Source organism: Anomaloglossus baeobatrachus, unplaced genomic scaffold (genome assembly GCF_048569485.1).
Source record: "Anomaloglossus baeobatrachus isolate aAnoBae1 unplaced genomic scaffold, aAnoBae1.hap1 Scaffold_830, whole genome shotgun sequence".
NCBI classification, from domain to species: domain Eukaryota; kingdom Metazoa; phylum Chordata; class Amphibia; order Anura; family Aromobatidae; genus Anomaloglossus; species Anomaloglossus baeobatrachus.
In genome coordinates this window covers 6,188-26,797 of record NW_027445218.1, presented here as the reverse complement: position 1 = coordinate 26,797, position 20,610 = coordinate 6,188, and the positions used below count along the sequence as shown (strand labels likewise).

The window sequence follows — 20,610 nt, the reverse complement described above, 5'->3', positions numbered from 1 at the left end:
GGTACGGGATTGAAATAGACCAGGTGAGTGCTGCTAAGAGCAGTTCTACTATTCATATGTGAGGCCGTATGGCACATTTTATAAAAATATTTTAGTGTAGGACTGCTTCAAATGAGATTTGCCGTGACGTGGCGAAGCAGCTCAAGAAATTGCAATTTTTTGCCAAAAATCTCAAAATTTTTAAAATAAGTACAGTTTGGAATGTTTAGTGCTGTAGTGCACATTTGGTGCTGCTTTTTGTTTTGACTTTACAGAATGGCAACAAACAGTGGGAACAACCAAATGGCCACCCCATGGTCACTTGGGGAGGGGGAAACAATGTTCATATGATGCAGTCACATCACTTAAATGTCACAGTCAAAGATTACCTGTTGGATTTAAGGGGAATCTGTCAGCAGGTTTGTGCTATGTAATCTGAAGATAGCATGCTGCAAGGGTTAAAACATAGATTTCAGGGATGCCTGTCTTCTCAAGGTTTTATCTGTAGTTCTTTATGTTTGGTTAAGCAGCAGGACCCTTATCATTGCTGGGATTACAATGTCACACACACATGGCAGTCTGGCACGCCCCTCCTCTGATTCACCTTTCACTGTCAATGTACAATTTCTATATAGAGCCTTGTGTGGGTGGCACAGCTCTCTCAGCTCTGCTACATGGCTAAATCTATAAATTCAGATTGTGTCAGAACAGCTGCACCCAGTAATCTAAATGACACATCATTGGATTCAGAATCTCTTTGCTGCTCAGATGAAGTAGCAAAAACCTACTGACAGATTCCCTTTATGTCCCTAAACGGCAGCAATTGGAGCTAACGCAAAAACAGCTTGTAGAGGCAGGTGCTGGCTGTGTAATACCACTGGCACCCTGTGTATGGAGCAGGATCTGCATAACAAGTCAGGAAGCGTAAATACTTTGATTTCCATGTGTTGTACATTTTCTTTTTCTTCACTACTTGTATTATTTTCTAGCTTTTCCACCAGACAAAAGTTCCAAGATACGAATGCGGCTGATGCAATTAAATCGGGCGGTCTGCCTCGAGTGCCCGGAGTACCAAGTCCCGTGGTTTCATGAAGAATACTGTCGGCAGATAAAGCAAAGAGGTGCGGGGCTTATTTTATTAATTTAATTGTGCTTAAAAAAAAAAATAAGACAATAAAATCATAAAATGACATACAAACAAAATACATGACATGGTTGTATCTGGATAATATGGTAGAAAAGGCAGAGCTGCAATACAAGATGTTAGCTGTCTCATATTGTAAACCCTAAGGGGAAAATGTTATTTCTTCTCAATGATAGGAAACATTTGCTACACTAGCTGTTGCAGAACATCAGTGCTTGTTGTAAAGATGTTACGCAGCAGCTAAAACCCTTTACAAGCTGCAGCATGACATATATGCGATGCTCAAAGGGGTTTTCCATGGTCATAAGTGTACCCAAAACGGTGTAAAACACCAAAGAGGGAGGTTGTCGATGGCCTGCAGCGTTGAAATTGGAGCCATCACTGGGCTCAGCGACTCTGCTGTCTACTTTGGTGATTGGCTGCAGCGGTGAGCCGTCGACATGACGTCAGTGCTGCAGCTAAAATGCTGAGATTGGAGCCGAGATTCGGGGAGGATGAGTATCTGCTCTTTGTCTGGACAGTAGATTACCCCTTTACTAGTCATGACAGCAAATTATATTGTGTGATTAAGGCTGCTTCCACACATCAGTTTTTTGGCATCAGGCACGATCTGGCGAAAAAACTGATGCGACGGATCCGGCGAAAAAATGGATCAGTTGCATCAGTTTTTTCCATCAGTTCCTTCAGTTTTGTGACAGATCCGGTGTGATTCTGAGCATGCTCAGTTCAAAAAAACGGACCCGGCGTCCGGATCCGTTTTTTGCCGGATCCGGCGTCCACAGGCTTCCATTATAAAACACGCCGTATGGTGCCGGATCCAGTGCGATCCCTTTTTTTTTTTTTGCCGGACCCAAAAACGTTCTCCGTTTCATCCGGCCTCCGGACAAGTGATCCGGCAAAAAACGGATGAAACGCAAGGCCATCCGACACAATCCGGCGCTAATGAAAGTCTATGGGGGAAAAAACAGATCCGGTGGCAACAGACGCTGGATCCGTTTTTTCATGTTTTTGCCGGATTGTGCCTGATGGCAAAAAACTGATGTGTTAAAGCAGCCTTATGGATGTGTGATAAGGAATAATTCGCCTCCTATCTCGGAATATTAAAAAGCGTATTTCTTTTTTGTTCAGATGGTAACAGGCAGCGATCCATGTATCATCAAATCCACCTATTTCTTGGAGATCTCTTTGGGGGAATTAATTATTCCAAGATGTCTGTAACAACTCCATATTATTACACAGTAGGTAAGATTGTGAAATGTGCTGATCTCACAACTATGTCACCCCAATGTCTTTGACATGTTCTGTCTGTAGCTTATTAGTCCCAGATCAGAGAAAGCCTGTGAAGTGTCTTATTCTATGCATTAAATTTAATGAGACTGTAATGCTTCATTTCCCCTGTGGTGGCGCTGCAGCCAATGGACCACTTGCTGCCACTTTTTCCTCCATTGTGGGGAGGGTTTGGGGTTTCCGGATGTTATTGGTCGATTCATCAGTTACGATGAATCGACCAAAGTCTGTAACGTTTGCGCAAATTTTTGACATTTTAGTGGCATATCTAATATCTGTATCTAAACTCAAATTAATTAAAAAAATGAATAAAATAAAAGCAACACGGCCGCAAGCAAAACTGACCTGAAGCCTCTTTCACATGTCCGTGGAAAACACACGCGCCTTGAACGGTCCGTGGTGAAGGTGTGGTACAGTATGTCCGTTTGTCTGTTCAGCGTGTGACATCCACATAGCACACGGACAACATAAGCTGTTGCTTCCGGTTCTTGGTGCAGTGAATATGCAATGAGCATAATGAGCAGGGGTCGGAAGGAAGTGATGGCAGCACTGGAGACAGTTGAGTATAGAAATTTATTTTATTTCACAGACACGTGGTTTTCTCTGGTACATGTCACATGGATCATATCAGTGTGCGGTCCGTGTGACACCCGTGCTGCCGGAGAAGAACTGACATGTCACCGTGTGGAGCATACGGACACACGTATGCTCCACACAGTCCATAAGGAAAACACGCACGTGTGCACAAGCCCATTGATATTAATGGGTCTACATGTGCCCGTGTCTCCAGTACATGTGAAAATGAACATCACACGTACCAGAGGCACGGATTTGTGAAGGAAGCCTAAGAGACATATGGAGATCCTGGGGTGCTGTGAAGTTCAGGTGCTTAGAGAAAGGGAAGAACTTTCAAAAACCCCTAAAAGGGCTTTTTCAGTTCATAAAACCAAACTGCTTTACACACCCTCCTTGGGTCCAGAGATGAGTTTCCACCGTTGCTCCCAGACCTGTTACTGTCACGTTGACAGCGTTGCAGACAATAACTAAGCTCTGCGGCTTTGTCCAAGTTGATGACATAAGCCACTCCGAACTAACGAGCTCACTGATTGTTGACATAACATCAGCGCTGCAGAACAATAACAGATAAGACACTGGGAGCAGTGGTGGAAACTCGTCATTGGACCTGGGAAGGGTGAGTAAAGCCAGGTGGTTTTTTTATTTTTTTTCTTCCTTTCTTCAAGAAAACCTCCGACAAGGGACAGTGGGTTTTCTGAAACTGGGAACACCTCTTTAAAATTTGTGGTATGTTTCTGGAAGGTGTTGCGCTGTGATTCTCCTAACAGTTGATGTTTGCTTCCTATAGACTTTGAGTGTATTCTCAGCAAAAATAAAATGCCTATTGCGTATATAGAAGAGAACAAGCTATCCGCTAATGTGGCAGAAGTACAATGGGGCCAGGACAGTCAGATGTGTGATAACAAGTCTCTACCGCAAGGAGCCCAGAGGTCAGTGATTCTGTGTGTGGCGTTACATCACAAAATAGCCTTAAAGTCTTAACGAATAGGTGTTTAATTCTTGCATAAATCAATAGTGCACATAAAAATAAGAAACATTGTAATATATCTTATTAGAGAACTGATCATTTATTCTCAAAATGTCTAATTCACAGATAAAATTTGTCTTCGGCGAATACAGATTTTCCCATTACTCAGGGGATGACGGTTGGTGCTCATAAAGTTCTATGGAGAACTGTAACTTTCATTTCAGGAGAACTTGCAGCAGAATGTCTGTATCTCTCTCTAGCTCCTCCCCCTCCGTGGAATTTTAAAAGCACCAACTGTTATCTCCTATCTCAGTAATGGGAAAAGCTGTCTGCGTTGAATACAGATTTTACAGTTTTTACCCGTGAATTGAGAATGAAAGATCAGATCGGTCCAGGAGGAGAAAGAAGCAGATTTCTCTGATAAGACATATTACAAAGTAGCTTATTTTCATATGTACTATTGATTTATTAAATATTGAAACAGTGGTCACTCTATAACAGTTTCCATAACCTTTATTCATTTCAGGAAAGAGGAAATTGTACTATCATTAATGGTCTCATTACTCTTGGAACTTTAATTTATGCATTAACATTATGAGCGGATTGAGCAAAATTCAAATTAACCTGTTTTCTTGATTTTTATTTTCCCAAGGAAATTCATGGGGGAAGTTTATTCTCTGTTAATTTAATGTCCCTTATTATGCTCCAGAGTCTTCCCCAACATCAGCGTATAATACATAATATGTACAAAATAAAAAAATCATTATACTCACCTCTCCTTACTGTCACCTGTCTGGTCATTGTCACATCTTTAGATTTTCGCTGCCCATGTTCAATTTACCCACAGTGTTCCGCACAAGTGACCTCCTAATGTACTGGCTGAGCATGGGCAGGTCCCTCCCACGTATTTTTATTTTTTATTACATTTTAATGGCTTTTTACAGTTCAGAAAAATAGAAACCTTCATTTTTCTGAATACGCACAGAAGCATTTTATAAAAAAAATCTGCATTTTCTTCGGCGCTCCATTGGGAGACCCAGACGATTGGGTGTATAGTACTGCCTCCGGAGGCCACACAAAGCATTACACTAAAAAGTGTAAGGCCCCTCCCCTTCTGGCTATACACCCCCAGTGGGATCACTGGCTCACCAGTTTTCTGCTTTGTGCGAAGGAGGTCAGACATCCACGCATAGCTCCACTGTTTTTAGTCAGCAGCAGCTGCTGACTATGTCGGATGGAAGAAAAGTGGGCCCATATGGGGCCCCCAGCATGCTCCCTTCTCACCCCACTTTTGTCGGGTGTTTGTTAAGGTTGAGGTACCCATTGCGGGTACGGAGGCTGGAGCCCACATGCTGTTTTCCTTCCCCATCCCCCCTCAGGGCTCTGGGTGAAGTGGGATCTTACAGGTCTCCAGGCACTGAGACCGGGCTCCATCCACAGACCCAGAGAACCTGCTGGATATGGAGCTGAGTATCGTCAGGGACAGGGCCCTGCTACATTAAGGTACTCTGTGTCCCCGTACACATCGCGCACACACACACCAGCATTGCTGGGAGTGCTAGTGCGCCGGGGACAACAGCGCGGAGCGCTCGTGCTATTATTCACGGCAGCTTTGCTGTGTGAATTTATGTATTGGGAACTGCCGCGCCGGGCCGCTGCTAGGTGTTTTTACACTGTGGCGCGGCTGGGACTTGTGGTGCGCCGGGGACTCCGCGCTGGCCGTGCACATAGGACGGCCGCGCTTATTACTCGAGTCCCCGGCTTTGCGGCCTAGTTTTCGTTTCGTTCCCGCCCCCAGCCCTGCCAGTCAGGGGAGAGGCGGGACGCTGTACAGAAAGTCAGCGCCGAGGGCTGGAGTCTGCTTTGCATTCTCCAGCCCCCTTCACTGGACACAGTGGGACGCCGGTTTCCCGCTCTTGCCTGGGGCACGCCCACGGCCCGCCCCTCGTCACACGAGCTGGAGAAGGACGCCGGCAGCCATTCCTGCAGTCCGAGCTGGCAGCCAGTCACAGGACTCTGGCGACCACACACCCGCCTATAGGCGGGCGGTAAGCAGCACCTGAAGTGCTGACCCCACTAAATACCGTTGTGTCCATTTGTATTTTATGCTTACACTGCACTTGTAGGTCGCTATTTTTGGCTATATGCCCTCTTAGATGGCGAGACAACAGCAGCAAAAAAGCAAGGGTGCTAAAGCACAGGCTTTCTATGCTGCTTGTGCTGAAGTGTTCATTTGTACTTATGCTTGTATGCTATACATTGCACTGTACGGTCGCTATTCTTGGCTATATTCTCCTAGAATGGCTAGACTACAGCAGCAAAAAAGCAAAGGTGCTAAGGCACAGTTTTTCTAGGCTGCTTGTATTGCATGTGCTGAAGTGTTCATTTGTACTTATGCTTGTATGCTATACATTGCACTGTACGGTCGCTATTCTTGGCGATATTCTCCTAGATGGCTAGTCTACAGCAGCAAAAAAGCAAGGGTGCCAAGGCACAGGCTTTCTAAGCTGCTCATATTGCATGTGCTGAAGTGCTCATTTGTACTTTATGCTTGTATGCTATACATTGCACTGTGCGGTCGCTATTCTCGGCTATATGCTCCTAGATGGCTAGACTACAGCAGCAAAAAAGCAACACAGGCTTTCTATGCTGCTTTTACTGCATATGATACTGTTCCACCGGCAGGTTCCACTGACCCCCGTTGTGTGCAATGCTCCCCTGTAGCACTTGGTCAGCCGGGGTCTCTACTAGAGGTGGCCAAAGGAACCACCTGTGAACCCTGTCCATGGACAGGGACGGTGTTGCAGTTTCGGCTGATAGATTGTCATGGGATAGTGACTTGCAGTCCAGACAAGCCATGGGCAATCTTGATCATTGCTCCCTGGCCACCCTCATTTGGAACAAAATCAGTGCTCCGGGGGGGTCCCAGGCATTCCAGGGTGAAGGCTCTGACACGGACGACAGTCCCAGACAGCCTAAGCGAGCTCGCTGGGAGCGGCACTCGGCCTCATCACTAGTCAGGGTCACAGAAGAGGACTCTCTGTATGATGAGGCAGACGTAGCTGATCAGGACTTTGATCCTGACACCGCTCTCAATCCGGATACACCGGATGGTGACGCCATGGTGACTGATCTTATAGCGTCCAGCAATGGCATGTTGGATATCTCTCCCCCAGCTCCTTCAGTGGAGGAGTCAGCTTCCCAGCAGGAGAAATCCCATTTCAGTATCTCAAGCGTACATTGAGTACTTTTCTGGCCACGCTGACTTCAGAGAAGCAGTGCAGAATCACCACGCTTACCAGATAAGCGTTTCTCCAAATGTATTAAGGATACATGTTATCCCTTTCCCCCTGACGTGGTCAGGCGCTGGACCCAGGGTCCAAAGGTGGATCCCCCAATCTCCAGGCTTGCGGCTAGATCCATAGTTGCAGTGGAGATGGGACTTCACTTAAAGATGCCATTGACAGACAGATGGACCTCTGGTTGAAATCTGTCTATGAAGCTATCGGCGTGTCGGTTGCTCCGGCATTCGCAGCCGTATGGGCACTCTAAGCTATGTCAGCTGGTCTTGCGCAGCTGGTCTTGAGCACAGGTACATCTGTGCCGCAGGTAGCGTCCTTATCCTCGCAATGTCTGCATTGCGACTTACCCTATTAATGCTGTCCGAGAGAGACAGTCGAGGTTTCGGTCCTTCCCAGGCTCTGGCAGGTCCAAATTGTCCTAGTCCAAAAGGGCTCAAAAGGCTCAGAGGGGCTCAGATTCCAGGCGGGCTCAATCACGCCCAAGGAAGGCAGCCAGAGGAACCGCTTCCAAGGCGGTCTCCTCATGACTTTAAGCTCTCTCTCTCCGCATCCGCGGTTGGTGGCAGACTCTCTCGCCTTGGCGACATTTAGCTGCCACAGGTCACAGACCGGTGGGTGAGAGACATTGTCTCACGTGTACAGGATAGAGTTCTGTTCTCGGCCTCCGGCTCGATTCTTCAGAACTTCCCCACCTACCCACCGAGCCGATGCTCTTCTGCAGGCAGAAGGAGTGGTAATTCCTGTTCCTCTTCAGGAACAAGACACGGTTTTTCCTCCAATCTGATTGTGGGGGACCTAAAACTGCTCAACAAGCACGTGAAGGCCAGGCGGTTCCGGATGGCATCCCTCCGCTCCGTCATTGCCTCAATGTCTCAAGGAGATTTCCTAGCATCAATAGACACAGGATGCTTATCTCCACGTGCCGATTGCTCCAGAGCACCAACGTTTGCTACGTTTCGTTATTGAAGACGAGCATCTTCAGTTCGTAACCCTGCCCTTCGGTCTGGCGACAGCCCTACGGGTTTTCACCAAGTTCAGGGCAGCAGTGGGAGCAGTCCTGCACTCTCAGGGTCACTCGGTGATCCTTCCTTGGACGGTCGACTGGTCAAGGCACCCTCTCAAGAGGCATGCCAACACAGCCTGAGCGTAGCGCTGGAGACTCTCCAGAGTTTCGGGTGGATCATCATCTTCTCAAGGTTAAATCTGACACCGACCCAATCGCTGACATATCTGGGCATGGAGTGTCACGCTCCCTCAGAGATAGTGAAGCTTCCGCTGGACACGTTCACTACAGACGGGGGTGCAGTCTCTCCTTCATGGCCAGTCACACCCCTTAACACGACTCATGCAGAGGCAGTCTCTTTCGCGCAGTTTCATCTGCGTCCACTCCAATGTGGCATTCTTTGCCAATGGGATGGGAAGTCGACGTCCCTAGAAGGAACGTCCCCCTTCTCAGACGGTCAAGGACTCTCTTCAGAGGAGTCCATCCTTCAAATCAATGTGCTGGAAATCTGGGCAGTGTATCTTGCCCTGCAAGCCTTCCAGCCGTGGCTGGAAAGCACACACATCCGAATTCAGTCGGACAACTCCACAGCGGTGGCATACATCTACCACCAAGGCGGAACACGCAGTCGGCAAGCCTCACAGGAAGTCCGGCGGAGTCTGATGGGGGTGGAAGACAGAGCATCCACCATATCCGCAGTTCACATCCCGGGCGCAGAAAACTGGGAAGCAGACTTCCTCAGTTGCCAGGGTATGGACGCAGGGGAAGGGTATCTTCACCCGGACGGTTTTCAGGAAATCTGTCAACGCTGGGGGATGCTGAACGTCGACCTAATAGCGTCTCGGCACAACAACAAGGTTCCGATTTTCATGGCGCGGTATCACGATCAAAGAGCTCTGGCGGCAGACGCCTTAGTTCAGGTTTGGTCGCAGTTCCAGCTACCTATGTGTTTCCCCCTCTGACACTGCTGCCCAGAGGGCTACGCAACATCAGGTCCGTTTGCCGCCGCGCCATCCTCATCGCCACAGACTGGCCGAGGAGGTCGTAGTCCCCGGATCTGTGGCATCTCACGGTCTGCCAACCGTGGGCACTACCAGCCCGGCTAGACTTACTGTCCCAAGGGCCGTTTTTTCCATCTGAATTCTACGGCCCTGAACCTGACGGTATGGCCTTTTGAGTCCTGAATCCTAGCGTCTTCAGGATTATCTCAGGACGTCATTGCCACCATGAGACAGACTAGAAAACCGACGTCTGCCAAGATCTACCACAGGATGTGGAGGATATTCTTCTCTTAATGCTCTGCTCAGGGAGTGTCTCCCTGCCCATTTGCATTCCCTACTTTTCCTTCCTTCCTGCAATCTGGTTTGGAAAAAGGTTGTCACTCGGCTCCCTCAAAGGACAAGTCTCAGCGCTATCTGTATTCTTCAGAAGCGCCTAGCACCACTTCCTCAGGTACACACGTTCCTGCAGGAGGTTTGTCACATTGTCCCTCTGTACAAACGGCCGTTGGACCCATGGGATCTGAACAGGGTACTAATTGCTCTCCAGAAGCCGCCCTTCAAGCCTCTGAGAGATGTTTCACTCTCTCGACTTTCCCAGAAAGAGGCCTTTCTGGTAGCGGTCACGTCTCTTAGGAGAGTGTCCGAGCTAGCAGCGCTGTCATCCAAAAGCTTCCTTCCTGGTGTTTCGCCAAGGCAAGGCAGTGCTGCGCCCGATTCCGGAGTTCTCCCTAAGGTGGTATCCCCCTTTCATCTCAATCAGGATATCTCCTTACCTTCCTTTTGCCTCATCCATTTCATCGATATGAAATGGATTTGCATTTGTTGGATCTGGTGAGAGCACTCAGAATCTACATTTCCCGCACGGCGCCTCTGCGCCGCTCGGATGCACTCTCTGTGCTTGTCGCTAATCAGCGTAAAGAGTCGCAGGCTTCCAAATCCACCCTGGCTCGATGGATCAAGGAACCAATTCTTGAAGCCTACTGTTCTGCTGGGCTTCCGGTTCCATCAGGGCTGAAAGCCCATTTTGCCAGAGCCGTGGGTGCGCCCTAGGCATTACGGCACCAGGCTACGGCTCAGCAGGTGTGCCAGGCAGCTACCTGGTCGAGTCTGCACACTTTCACCAAGCATTGTCAGGTGCATACCTACGCTTAGGCGGATGCCAGCTTAGGTAGAAGAGTCCTGCAGGCGGCGGTTGCCTCCTTGTAGGGAAGGGGCTGTTTTACAGCTCTAACATGAGGTATTTCTTTACCCACCCAGGGACAGCTTTTGGACGTCCCAATCGTCTGGGTCTCCCAATGGAGCGCCGAAGAAGAAGGGAATTTTGTTACTTACCGTAAATTCCTTTTCTTCTAGCTCCTATTGGGAGACCCAGCACCCGCCCTGTTGTCCTTCGGGATTTTTGGTTGTTTTTCGGGTACACATGTTGTTCATGTTGAATGGTTTTCAGTTCTCCGATGTTACTTCGGAGTGAATTTGTTTAAACCAGTTATTGGCTTTCCTCCTTCTTGCTTTTGCACTAAAACTGGTGAGCCAGTGATCCCACTGGGGGTGTATAGCCAGAAGGGGAGGGGCCTTACACTTTTTAGTGTAATGCTTTGTGTGGCCTCCGGAGGCAGTACTATACACCCAATCGTCTGGGTCTCCCAATAGGAGCTAGAAGAAAAGGAATTTACGGTAAGTAACAAAATTCCCTTCTTCTTTGTCGCTCCATTGGGAGACCAAGACAATTGGGTGTATAGCTTCTGCCTCCGGAGGCCACACAAAGTATTACACTTTAAAAAGTGTAACCCCTCCCCTCTGCCTATACACCCTCCCGTGCATCACGGGCTCCTCAGTTTTTATGCTTTGTGTGGAAGGAGGCACACATCCACTCATGCATTCTCATATTAGTTATATCGGTTGGAAGAAAAGTGGGCCCCCACGGGGCCCCCGGCATGTTCCCTTCTCACCCCACTACGTCGGCGGTGCTGTTAAGGTTGAGGTACCCATTGCGGGTACAAAGGCCGGAGCCTCATGCCGTTTTCCTTCACCATCCCTTTGCGGCTCTGGGAGAAGTGGGATCCTGACCGGTCATCCATTTACTGGGACCGGGCTCCCTCCGCAGCCCCTGTGGGAATCTGCCGGACAGGAGTCTATTCATCCTCAGGGACCGGTCCCTGCATCGCTAAGGTACTCTGTGTCCCCATGGGGGCTGTGCATGGAGCGCCTTCTTCCCGGACGCTGCAGCAGCTGCTGATTGGTGAAGACCGGCGGACTTCCGCGCCGACCGCGCCTGCTTGCCGGCCGCGGTCTTAAATTTAGTCCCCGGCTTCATTGCGGCCTAGTAGCAAAACTCCCGCCCCCGGGCCTGCCTGTCAGGGGTAAGGGCGGGACTGCCGACCTGACGGGGAGGGGGGGGGGGGGGGGGGGGGGGGGGGGGGGGGGGGGGGGGGGGGGGGGGGGGTGGGGGGGGGGGGGGGGGGGGGGGTGGGGGGGGGGGGGGGGGGGGGGGGGGGGGGGGGGGGGGGGGGGGGGGGGGAGGAGGGGAGGGGCTGGAGCATCCTGCATGTTTCCTCCCCCCTCACTGATCACTGTGGGGACCCCAGATTCCCGCACTTTTTCTAGCGCCGCCCACGGCTCCCTCCTCCCCAGAGAGCTCCAGCAGCCATTTTTTTGGCATTCTGCCGGTGGAGGATTACAAGGAAAGAGCTCTGCAACTCTGGGAGGCCTAAGGCAGGGAATGTGGAGGACACACTCAGCTTTTTAGCGGTCGGTAAGCCACACCGGTCATCCGGTGCTGGTCCCCTTAGGGTGCCGGAATAGCTACGTTTATATATATATATATATATATATATATATATATATATATATATATATATATATACTTCTGTTCGGTCGGGCTATTTACCCTTTCCCATATACCCTCAGTGATCACTCTCCTAGGAGACAACAGCATGTCGTCCACAAGGAGCAAGGGTGCTAAGGCACAGGGTTTTTTTGCGGCCTGTACCTCTTGTGGGGCTATGTTACCTGCGGGTTCCACCTACCCTCACTGTGAGCAATGCTCGACCCCTGTTTTGCTTGCTCAGCCGGAGCCTCGGTCACTAGTGGGCCCCTCGGCTCAGGTAGACCCCCCTGTTCCCCCTGTCCAGGCGGCAGGGACAGAGTTTGCCGTTTTTGCTGAGAAACTCTGAGTCTCTTTCACAATCCATGGCTCAGTCTATGGACAAATGGTCTGCCAAGCTGCTAGAAGCTTTGCAGTCCAGACCGGTCCTTACACAGGCCCCGGGCCCTGTTGGATCGTCGCCTCCAGGACCCTCTCGGCCCGCGCCACAGCGCGCTCCCAGGGGGGGCCCTAGGTCTCACGCGGAGGACCCCTGCCCGGACCACAGTCCCAGACCGGCTAAGCGGGCTCGCTGGGAATCTTCCCCGACTTCTTCACGCTGCTCGGGGTCCCAGCTTGAGGACTCTCTGGAGGACGAGGCGGATGTCGCAGCTCAGGGCTCTGACCCTGATGTTGCTCTCAATCTTGATACACCTGAAGGGGACGCCTTAGTAAATGACCTTATCTCGTCCGTCAACCAGGTGTTAGATCTATCTCCCCCACCTCCACCTGTTGAGGAGTCGACTTCTCAGCAGGAGAAACACCAGTTTCGGTTCCCTAAACGTACACGGAGTGCGTTTCTCGGTCACTCTAACTTCAGAGATGCTGTCCAGAAGCCCAGAGCGGTTCCGGACAAGCGCTTTACTAAGCGCCTTACTGACACACGTTACCCCTTCCCCTCTGACGTAGTTAAGGGTTGGGCTCAATGTCCCAAGGTGGATCCTCCAGTCTCTAGATTGGCGGCTAGATCTGTGGTATCGGTGGCAGATGGCTCATCGCTAAAAGATGCCACTGACAGGCAGATAGAGCTCCTGGTGAAATCCATCTATGAAGCCACGGGTGCGTCTTTTGCCCCGGCTTTTGCAGCCGTGTGGGCACTCCAAGCTATCTCAGCTTGTCTGGCTGAGATTAATGCGGTCACACGTAATTCTGCTCCGCAGGTTGCGTCTTTGACTTCTCAGGCGTCAGCTTTTTCTTCCTACGCCATGAACGCAGTCCTAGACTCTGCGAGCCGTACAGCGGTGGCATCCGCTAATTCTGTGGCAGTCCGCAGGGCCATGTGGCTGCGCGAATGGAAGGCAGACTCGGCTTCCAAGAGATTCTTAACCGGTTTGCCGTTTTCTGGCGACCGATTGTTTGGCGAACGATTGGATGAGATTATTAAGGAATCCAAGGGAAAGGACTCCTCCTTACCCCAGTCCAAACCTAAGAGACCTCAGCAACGGAAAATACAATCGAGGTTTCGGTCCTGTCGTACCTCCGCCAAGCCCCAATCCTCTTCGTCCAGCAGGCCGGAGAAAGGCCAGAGGAACTCCTATGCGTGGCGGGCTAAGTCTCGCCCCCAAAAAGCCGCCGGAGGCAATGCCTCCAAGGCGGCCTCTTCATGACTCTCGGCATCCCCGAACCGCATCCTCGGTCGGTGGCAGGCTGGTGGCCACATGTTCAAGACCGATGGGTGAGAGACATTCTGTCTCACGGTTACAGGATAGAGTTCAGCTCTCGTCCTCCGACTCGTTTCTTCAGAACCTCTCCGCCCCCCGATCGGGCCGACGCACTTTTTCAGGCGGTGGACGCTCTGAAGACAGAAGGAGTTGTGATCCCTGTTCCCCCTCAGGAACATGGTCGCGACTTTTACTCCAACTTGTTCGTGGTGCCAAAGAAGGACGGTTCATTCCGTCCCGTTCTGGACCCCAAGCTACTCAACAGACATGTGAGCACCAGACGGTTTCGGATGGAATCTCTCTGCTCGGTCATCGCATCGATGTCACAAGGAGACTTCCTAGCATCGATCGACATCAAGGATGCTTATCTCCATGTGCCGATCGTACCCGAACATCGTTTCTTGCGTTTCGCCATCGGGGACGAACACCTTCAGTTCGTGGCATTGCCTTTCGGCCTAGCGACAGCCCCACGGGTGTTCACCAAGGTCATGGCATCCGTTGTGGCGATCCTACACTCTCAGGGCCACTCGGTGATTCCCTACTTAGACGATCTCCTAGTCAGGGCACCTTCTCAGGTGGCGTGTCAACACAGCCTTACCGTCGCTCTGGCGACTCTCCAGCAGTTCGGGTGGATCATCAACTTCCCGAAATCCAAGTTGACACCGACCCAATCACTGACTTACCTCGGGATGGAGTTTCATACACAGTCAGCGGTAGTCAAACTACCGCTGGACAAACAGCTTTCTCTGCAGGCAGGGGTGAAATCACTTCTTCGGGGTCAGTCACACCCCTTAAGGCGCCTCATGCACTTCCTGGGGAAGATGGTGGCAGTGATGGAGGCAGTGCCCTTCGCGCAATTCCATCTGCGCCCACTCCAGTGGGACATTCTCCGCAAATGGGACAGGAGGTCGACTTCCCTCGACAAGAGCGTCTCGCTTTCCCTTGCAACCAAGACGTCTCTTCAGTGGTGGCTCCTTCCCAATTCTCTATCGCAAGGAAAATCCTTCCTACCCCCAACCTGGGGCTGTGGTCACCACGGACGCGAGCCTGTCAGGGTGGGGAGCGGTTTTTCTCCACCACAGGGCTCAGGGAACCTGGACTCCGGTAGAGTCATCCCTTCAGATCAATATTCTGGAGATAAGGGCAGTGTATCTAGCCCTATTGGCCTTTCATCGGTGGCTGGAGGGCAGGCAGATCCGTATCCAGTCGGACAACGCCACTGCCGTCGCATACATCAACCACCAAGGCGGCACTCGCAGTCGTCAAGCCTTCCAGGAAGTCCGACGGATTCTGCAGTGGGTGGAAGCCACAGCCTCCACCATCTCCGCAGTTCACATCCCGGGCGTAGAAAACTGGGAAGCAGATTTTCTCAGTCGTCAGGGCATGGACGCGGGGGAATGGTCTCTTCACCCAGACGTGTTTCGAGAGATCTGTCGCCGCTGGGGAACGCCGGACGTCGATCTTATGGCGTCACGGCACAACTACAAAGTTCCGGCATTCATGGCCCGGTCTCAAGATCACAGAGCTCTGGCGGCGGACGCATTAGTTCAGGATTGGTCGCAGTTTCGACTACCTTATGTATTTCCTCCTCTGGCGATGCTGCCCAGAGTGTTGCGCAAGATCAGGTCCGACTGCCGTCGCGCCATCCTCGTCGCCCCAGATTGGCCGAGGCGGTCGTGGTACCCGGATCTGTGGCATCTCACGGTGGGTCAACCGTGGGCGCTTCCAGACCGCCCAGACTTGCTGTCACAAGGGCCGTTTTTCCATCTGAATTCTGCGGCCCTCAACCTGACTGTGTGGCCATTGAGTCCTGGCTCCTAGCGTCTTCAGGGTTATCTCAAGATGTCATTGCCACCATGAGACAGGCCAGGAAGCCAACGTCCGCCAAGATCTATTACAGGTCTTGGAGGATCTTCTTATCCTGGTGCGCTGATAACGGTTTTACTCCCTGGCCTTTTGCCTTACCCACTTTTCTTTCATTCCTTCAATCCGGAATGGACAAGGGTTTGTCACTCGGTTCTCTCAAGGGACAAGTATCGGCGCTATCCGTATTTTTTCAAAAGCGTCTGGCCAGGCTTCCGCAGGTCCGCACGTTCCTGCAGGGAGTTTGCCACATAGTCCCACCTTACAAGCGTCCGCTGGAACCCTGGGATCTTAACAGGGTGCTATCGGCTCTTCAGAAACCACCTTTCGAGCCGCTGCGGGATGTCTCTTTATCACGTCTTTCGCAGAAGGTGGCATTTCTAGTGGCAGTTACATCACTCCGTAGAGTGTCGGAGCTGGCAGCTTTGTCATGCAAGGCCCCCTTCCTGGTTTTTCACCAGGATAAGGTGGTTCTGCGTCCTGTTCCGGAATTTCTACCTAAGGTGGTATCTCCTTTTCATCTCAATCAGGATATCTCCTTACCTTCATTTTGCCCTAATCCAATTCACCAATGTGAAAAGGATTTGCACTCATTAGATCTAGTGAGAGCACTACGGTTCTACGTGTCTCGCACGGCGCCCCTGCGCCGTTCAGAGACGCTCTTTGTCCTTGTCGCTGGCCAGCGTAAGGGTTCGCAGGCTTCCAAGTCAACCTTGGCTCGGTGGATCAAGGAACCGATTCTTGAAGCCTACCGTTCTTCTGGGCTTCCGCTTCCTTCGGGGCTGAAAGCCCATTCTACCAGAGCCGTGGGTGCGTCCTGGGCATTGCGGCATCGGGCTACGGCTCAGCAGGTGTGTCAGGCAGCTACCTGGTCTAGTCTGCACACTTTCACGAAACACTATCAGGTGCATACCTATGCTTCGGCAGACGCCAGTCTAGGTAGGCGAGTCCTTCAGGCGGCGGTTGCCCACCTGTAAGAGGAGGGTCGTTTCGGCTCTTTTTTATCGAGGTATTCTTTTACCCACCCAGGGACTGCTTTTGGACGTCCCAATTGTCTGGGTCTTCCAATGGAGCGACAAAGAAGAAGGGAATTTTGTTTACTTACCGTAAATTCCTTTTCTTATAGCTCCTATTGGGAGACCCAGCACCCGCCCCTGTTCCCTTCGGGCTGGTTGTTCTTTTGTGTACACATGTTGTTGATGTTGAATTGTTCTTTTGGTTCATGGTCTTCAGTTCTCCGAACATCCTTCGGATTGAATTTACCCTAGACCAATTTATAAGTTTCCTCCTTCCTGCTTTTGCACCAAAACTGAGGAGCCCGTGATGCACGGGAGGGTGTATAGGCAGAGGGGAGGGGTTACACTTTTAAAGTGTAATACTTTGTGTGGCCTCCGGAGGCAGAAGCTATACACCCAATTGTCTGGGTCTCCCAATAGGAGCTAGAAGAAAAGGAATTTACGGTAAGTAAACAAAATTCCCTTCTTTGCAAATGTGGATTTTTTTGTAAAATATTTAGTAGAATTCAATTTAATCTCTAACTCCTTATTTCCTCCTTCTTTTATAGAGTCGCCATCGACTTTCTTCATCCAGTGGCATTTTGCAGAAACTCTTCCAAGATCAAAGGCTTAAATGCCATGAAGAAGAGACATCTGGAAATCCTGGGGTACTATGTAGTTCAGGTTGGTTACAGTTTGAGTTGGGCTTTAATATATTATATCATGAATCATCTTATTTGGCTGGGGCCACACGAGCACTACTGTAGTGTAAGCAGAGTGTCATACCACTGTGATCGGATCCTGCGATCAGATCACAGCTGCGGAGGAGACGGAGGAACTAATCTCCCATCTCCTCCATTGTCATCTGATGCGTATGCGTTTGCATATGGGTGCGAGAGAAAGCAAATCGGATTCCACCCACAGCATGCTGTGACTGTTTTCTCGGTCCGATTAGGGCTGAGAAAAAAAATTGCTTATGGGAGCGGCCCCGTAGAGTAACATGGGTCCGAGTGGAATGGGATTTATTTATTTTATTTTATTTATTTATTTATATATTTATTTATTTATTTTTTATCGCATTCCACTCGCTCCGCTTTACTCGCCGTGTGTCCTTAGCCTTACAGGACGACTTATCACCTGTGCTCAGGATTTCACATGTCTACAGTTAGGTCCAGAAATATTTGGACAGTGACACAATTTTCGCGAGTTGGGCTCTGCATGCCACCACATTGGATTTGAAATGAAACCTCTACAACAGAATTCAAGTGCAGATTGTAACGTTTAATTTGAAGGTTTGAACAAAAATATCTGATAGAAATTGTAGGAATTGTACACATTTCTTTACAAACACTCCACATTTTAGGAGGTCAAAAGTAATTGGACAAATAAACCAAACCCAAACAAAATATTTTTATTTTCAATATTTTGTTGCGAATCCTTTGAAGGCAATCACTGCCTTAAGTCTGGAACCCATGGACATCACCAAACGCTGGGTTTCCTCCTTCTTAATGCTTTGCCAGGCCTCTACAGCCGCAGCCTTCAGGTCTTGCTTGTTTGTGGGTCTTTCCGTCTTAAGTCTGGATTTGAGCAAGTGAAATGCATGCTCAATTGGGTTAAGATCTGGTGATTGACTTGGCCATTGCAGAATGTTCCACTTTTTTGCACTCATGAACTCCTGGGTAGCTTTGGCTGTATGCTTGGGGTCATTGTCCATCTGTACTATGAAGCGCCGTCCGATCAACTTTGCGGCATTTGGCTGAATCTGGGCTGAAAGTATATCCCGGTACACTTCAGAATTCATCCGGCTACTCTTGTCTGCTGTTATGTCATTAATAAACACAAGTGACCCAGTGCCATTGAAAGCCATGCATGCCCATGCCATCACGTTGCCTCCACCATGTTTTACAGAGGATGTGGTGTGCCACATGTGGTGTGTGGTGTGTGTGGACAGTGACACAAGTTTTGTTATTTTAGCTGTTTACAAAAACATGTTCAGAAATACAATTCTATATATAATATGGGCTGAAAGTGCACACTCCCAGCTGCAATATGAGAGTTTTCACATCCAAATCGGAGAAAGGGTTTAGGAATCATAGCTCTGTAATGCATAGCCTCCTCTTTTTCAAGGGACCAAAAGTAATTGGACAAGGGACTCTAAGGGCTGCAATTAACTCTGAAGACGTCTCCCTCGTTAACCTGTAATCAATGAAGTAGTTAAAAGGTCTGGGGTTGATTACAGGTGTGTGGTTTTGCATTTGGAAGCTGTTGCTGTGACTAGACAACATGCGGTCTAAGGAACTCTCAATTGAGGTGAAGCAGAACATCCTGAGGCTGAAAAAAAAGAAAAAATCCATCAGAGAGATAGCAGACATGCTTGGAGTAGCAAAATCAACAGTCGGGTACATTCTGAGAAAAAAGGAATTGACTGGTGAGCTTGGGAACTCAAAAAGGCCTGGGCGTCCACGGATGACAACAGTGGTGGATGATCGCCGCATACTTTCTTTGGTGAAGAAGAACCCATTCACAACATCAACTGAAGTCCAGAACACTCTCAGTGAAGTAGGTGTATCTGTCTCTAAGTCAACAGTAAAGAGAAGACTCCATGAAAGTAAATACAAATGGTTCACATCTAGATGCAAACCATTCATCAATTCCAAAAATAGACAGGCCAGAGTTAAATTTGCTGAAAAACACCTCATGAAGCCAGCTCAGTTCTGGAAAAGTATTCTATGGACAGATGAGACAAAGATCAACCTGTACCAGAATGATGGGAAGAAAAAAGTTTGGAGAAGAAAGGGAACGGCACATGATCCAAGGCACACCACATCCTCTGTAAAACATGGTGGAGGCAACGTGATGGCATGGTCATGCGTGGCTTTCAATGGCACTGGGTCACTTGTGTTTATTAATGACATAACAGCAGACAAGAGTAGCCGGATGAATTCTGAAGTGTACCGGGATATACTTTCAGCCCAGATTCAGCCAAATGCCGCAAAGTTGATCGGACGGCGCTTCATAGTACAGATGGACAATGACCCCAAGCATACAGCCAAAGCTACCCAGGAGTTCATGAGTGCAAAAAAGTGGAACATTCTGCAATGGCCAAGTCAATCACCAAATCTTAACCCAATTGAGCATGCTTTTCACTTGCTCAAATCCAGACTTAAGACGGAAAGACCCACAAACAAGCAAGACCTCAAGGCTGCGGCTGTAAAGGCCTGGCAAAGCATTAAGAAGGAGGAAACCCAGCGTTTGGTGATGTCCATGGGTTCCAGACTTAAGGCAGTGATTGCCTCCAAAGGATTCGCAACAAAATATTGAAAATAAAAATATTTTGTTTGGGTTTGGTTTATTTGTCCAATTACTTTTGACCTCCTAAAATGTGGAGTGTTTGTAAAGAAATGTGTACAATTCCTACAATTTCTATCAGATATTTTTGTTCAAACCTTCAAATTAAACGTTACAATCTGCACTTGAATTCTGTTGTAGAGATTTCATTTCAAATCCAATGTGGTGGCATGCAGAGCCCAACTCGCGAAAATTGTGTCACTGTCCAAATATTTCTGGACCTAACTGTATATACCAGTATATTTCTCACAGTTATGTGCTATTTCTATTTTACAGATTCCTAGTTTCGAATGGAATTCAATGGAATTAGGAACAAAGGAAACGTGGATTAACTACCTCAGGAAGAAGATCTTTGCTAGTGAGCTGTGATGTTTCATACAACTTTGTAAATAAAATATATTTTTTATTCAATTGTATATGTGTGTTACATTAAAGAAGCTGCACTTGCACATCATGCACTTGGACATCGTCAAGATTTTTGGTGAAACGTTAGAGAGACCCAAAGTTGCCATAAAACATAAGAAAAACATGGCTGCTGTCTTTTCAACTTGAAGAAAACAAAGCAAACTTCACACATGGGCCTGATTACACTGGTGCAATCTATATGTTGATCTGTCAGGG

The 20,610-nt window shown here is 49.3% G+C and overlaps 1 protein-coding gene across 1 annotated transcript in view; it reads left to right on the top strand.

Moving 5' to 3' along the window:
• The window catches only part of LOC142288452 (FAST kinase domain-containing protein 1, mitochondrial-like), a gene marked incomplete at its 5' end in the record, with an annotated part of 63,526 nt that extends 43,166 nt beyond the window's left edge, over positions 1–20,360 (top strand). The window contains 5 exons of the mRNA XM_075333512.1: positions 969–1,100; positions 2,252–2,365; positions 3,774–3,915; positions 17,211–17,325; positions 20,266–20,360. Of these exons, the coding sequence (XP_075189627.1) occupies positions 969–1,100; positions 2,252–2,365; positions 3,774–3,915; positions 17,211–17,325; positions 20,266–20,358 (596 nt within the window). The remainder of the gene's footprint in view (positions 1–968; positions 1,101–2,251; positions 2,366–3,773; positions 3,916–17,210; positions 17,326–20,265) is intronic.
• Between the last annotated feature and the right edge of the window lie 250 nt (positions 20,361–20,610).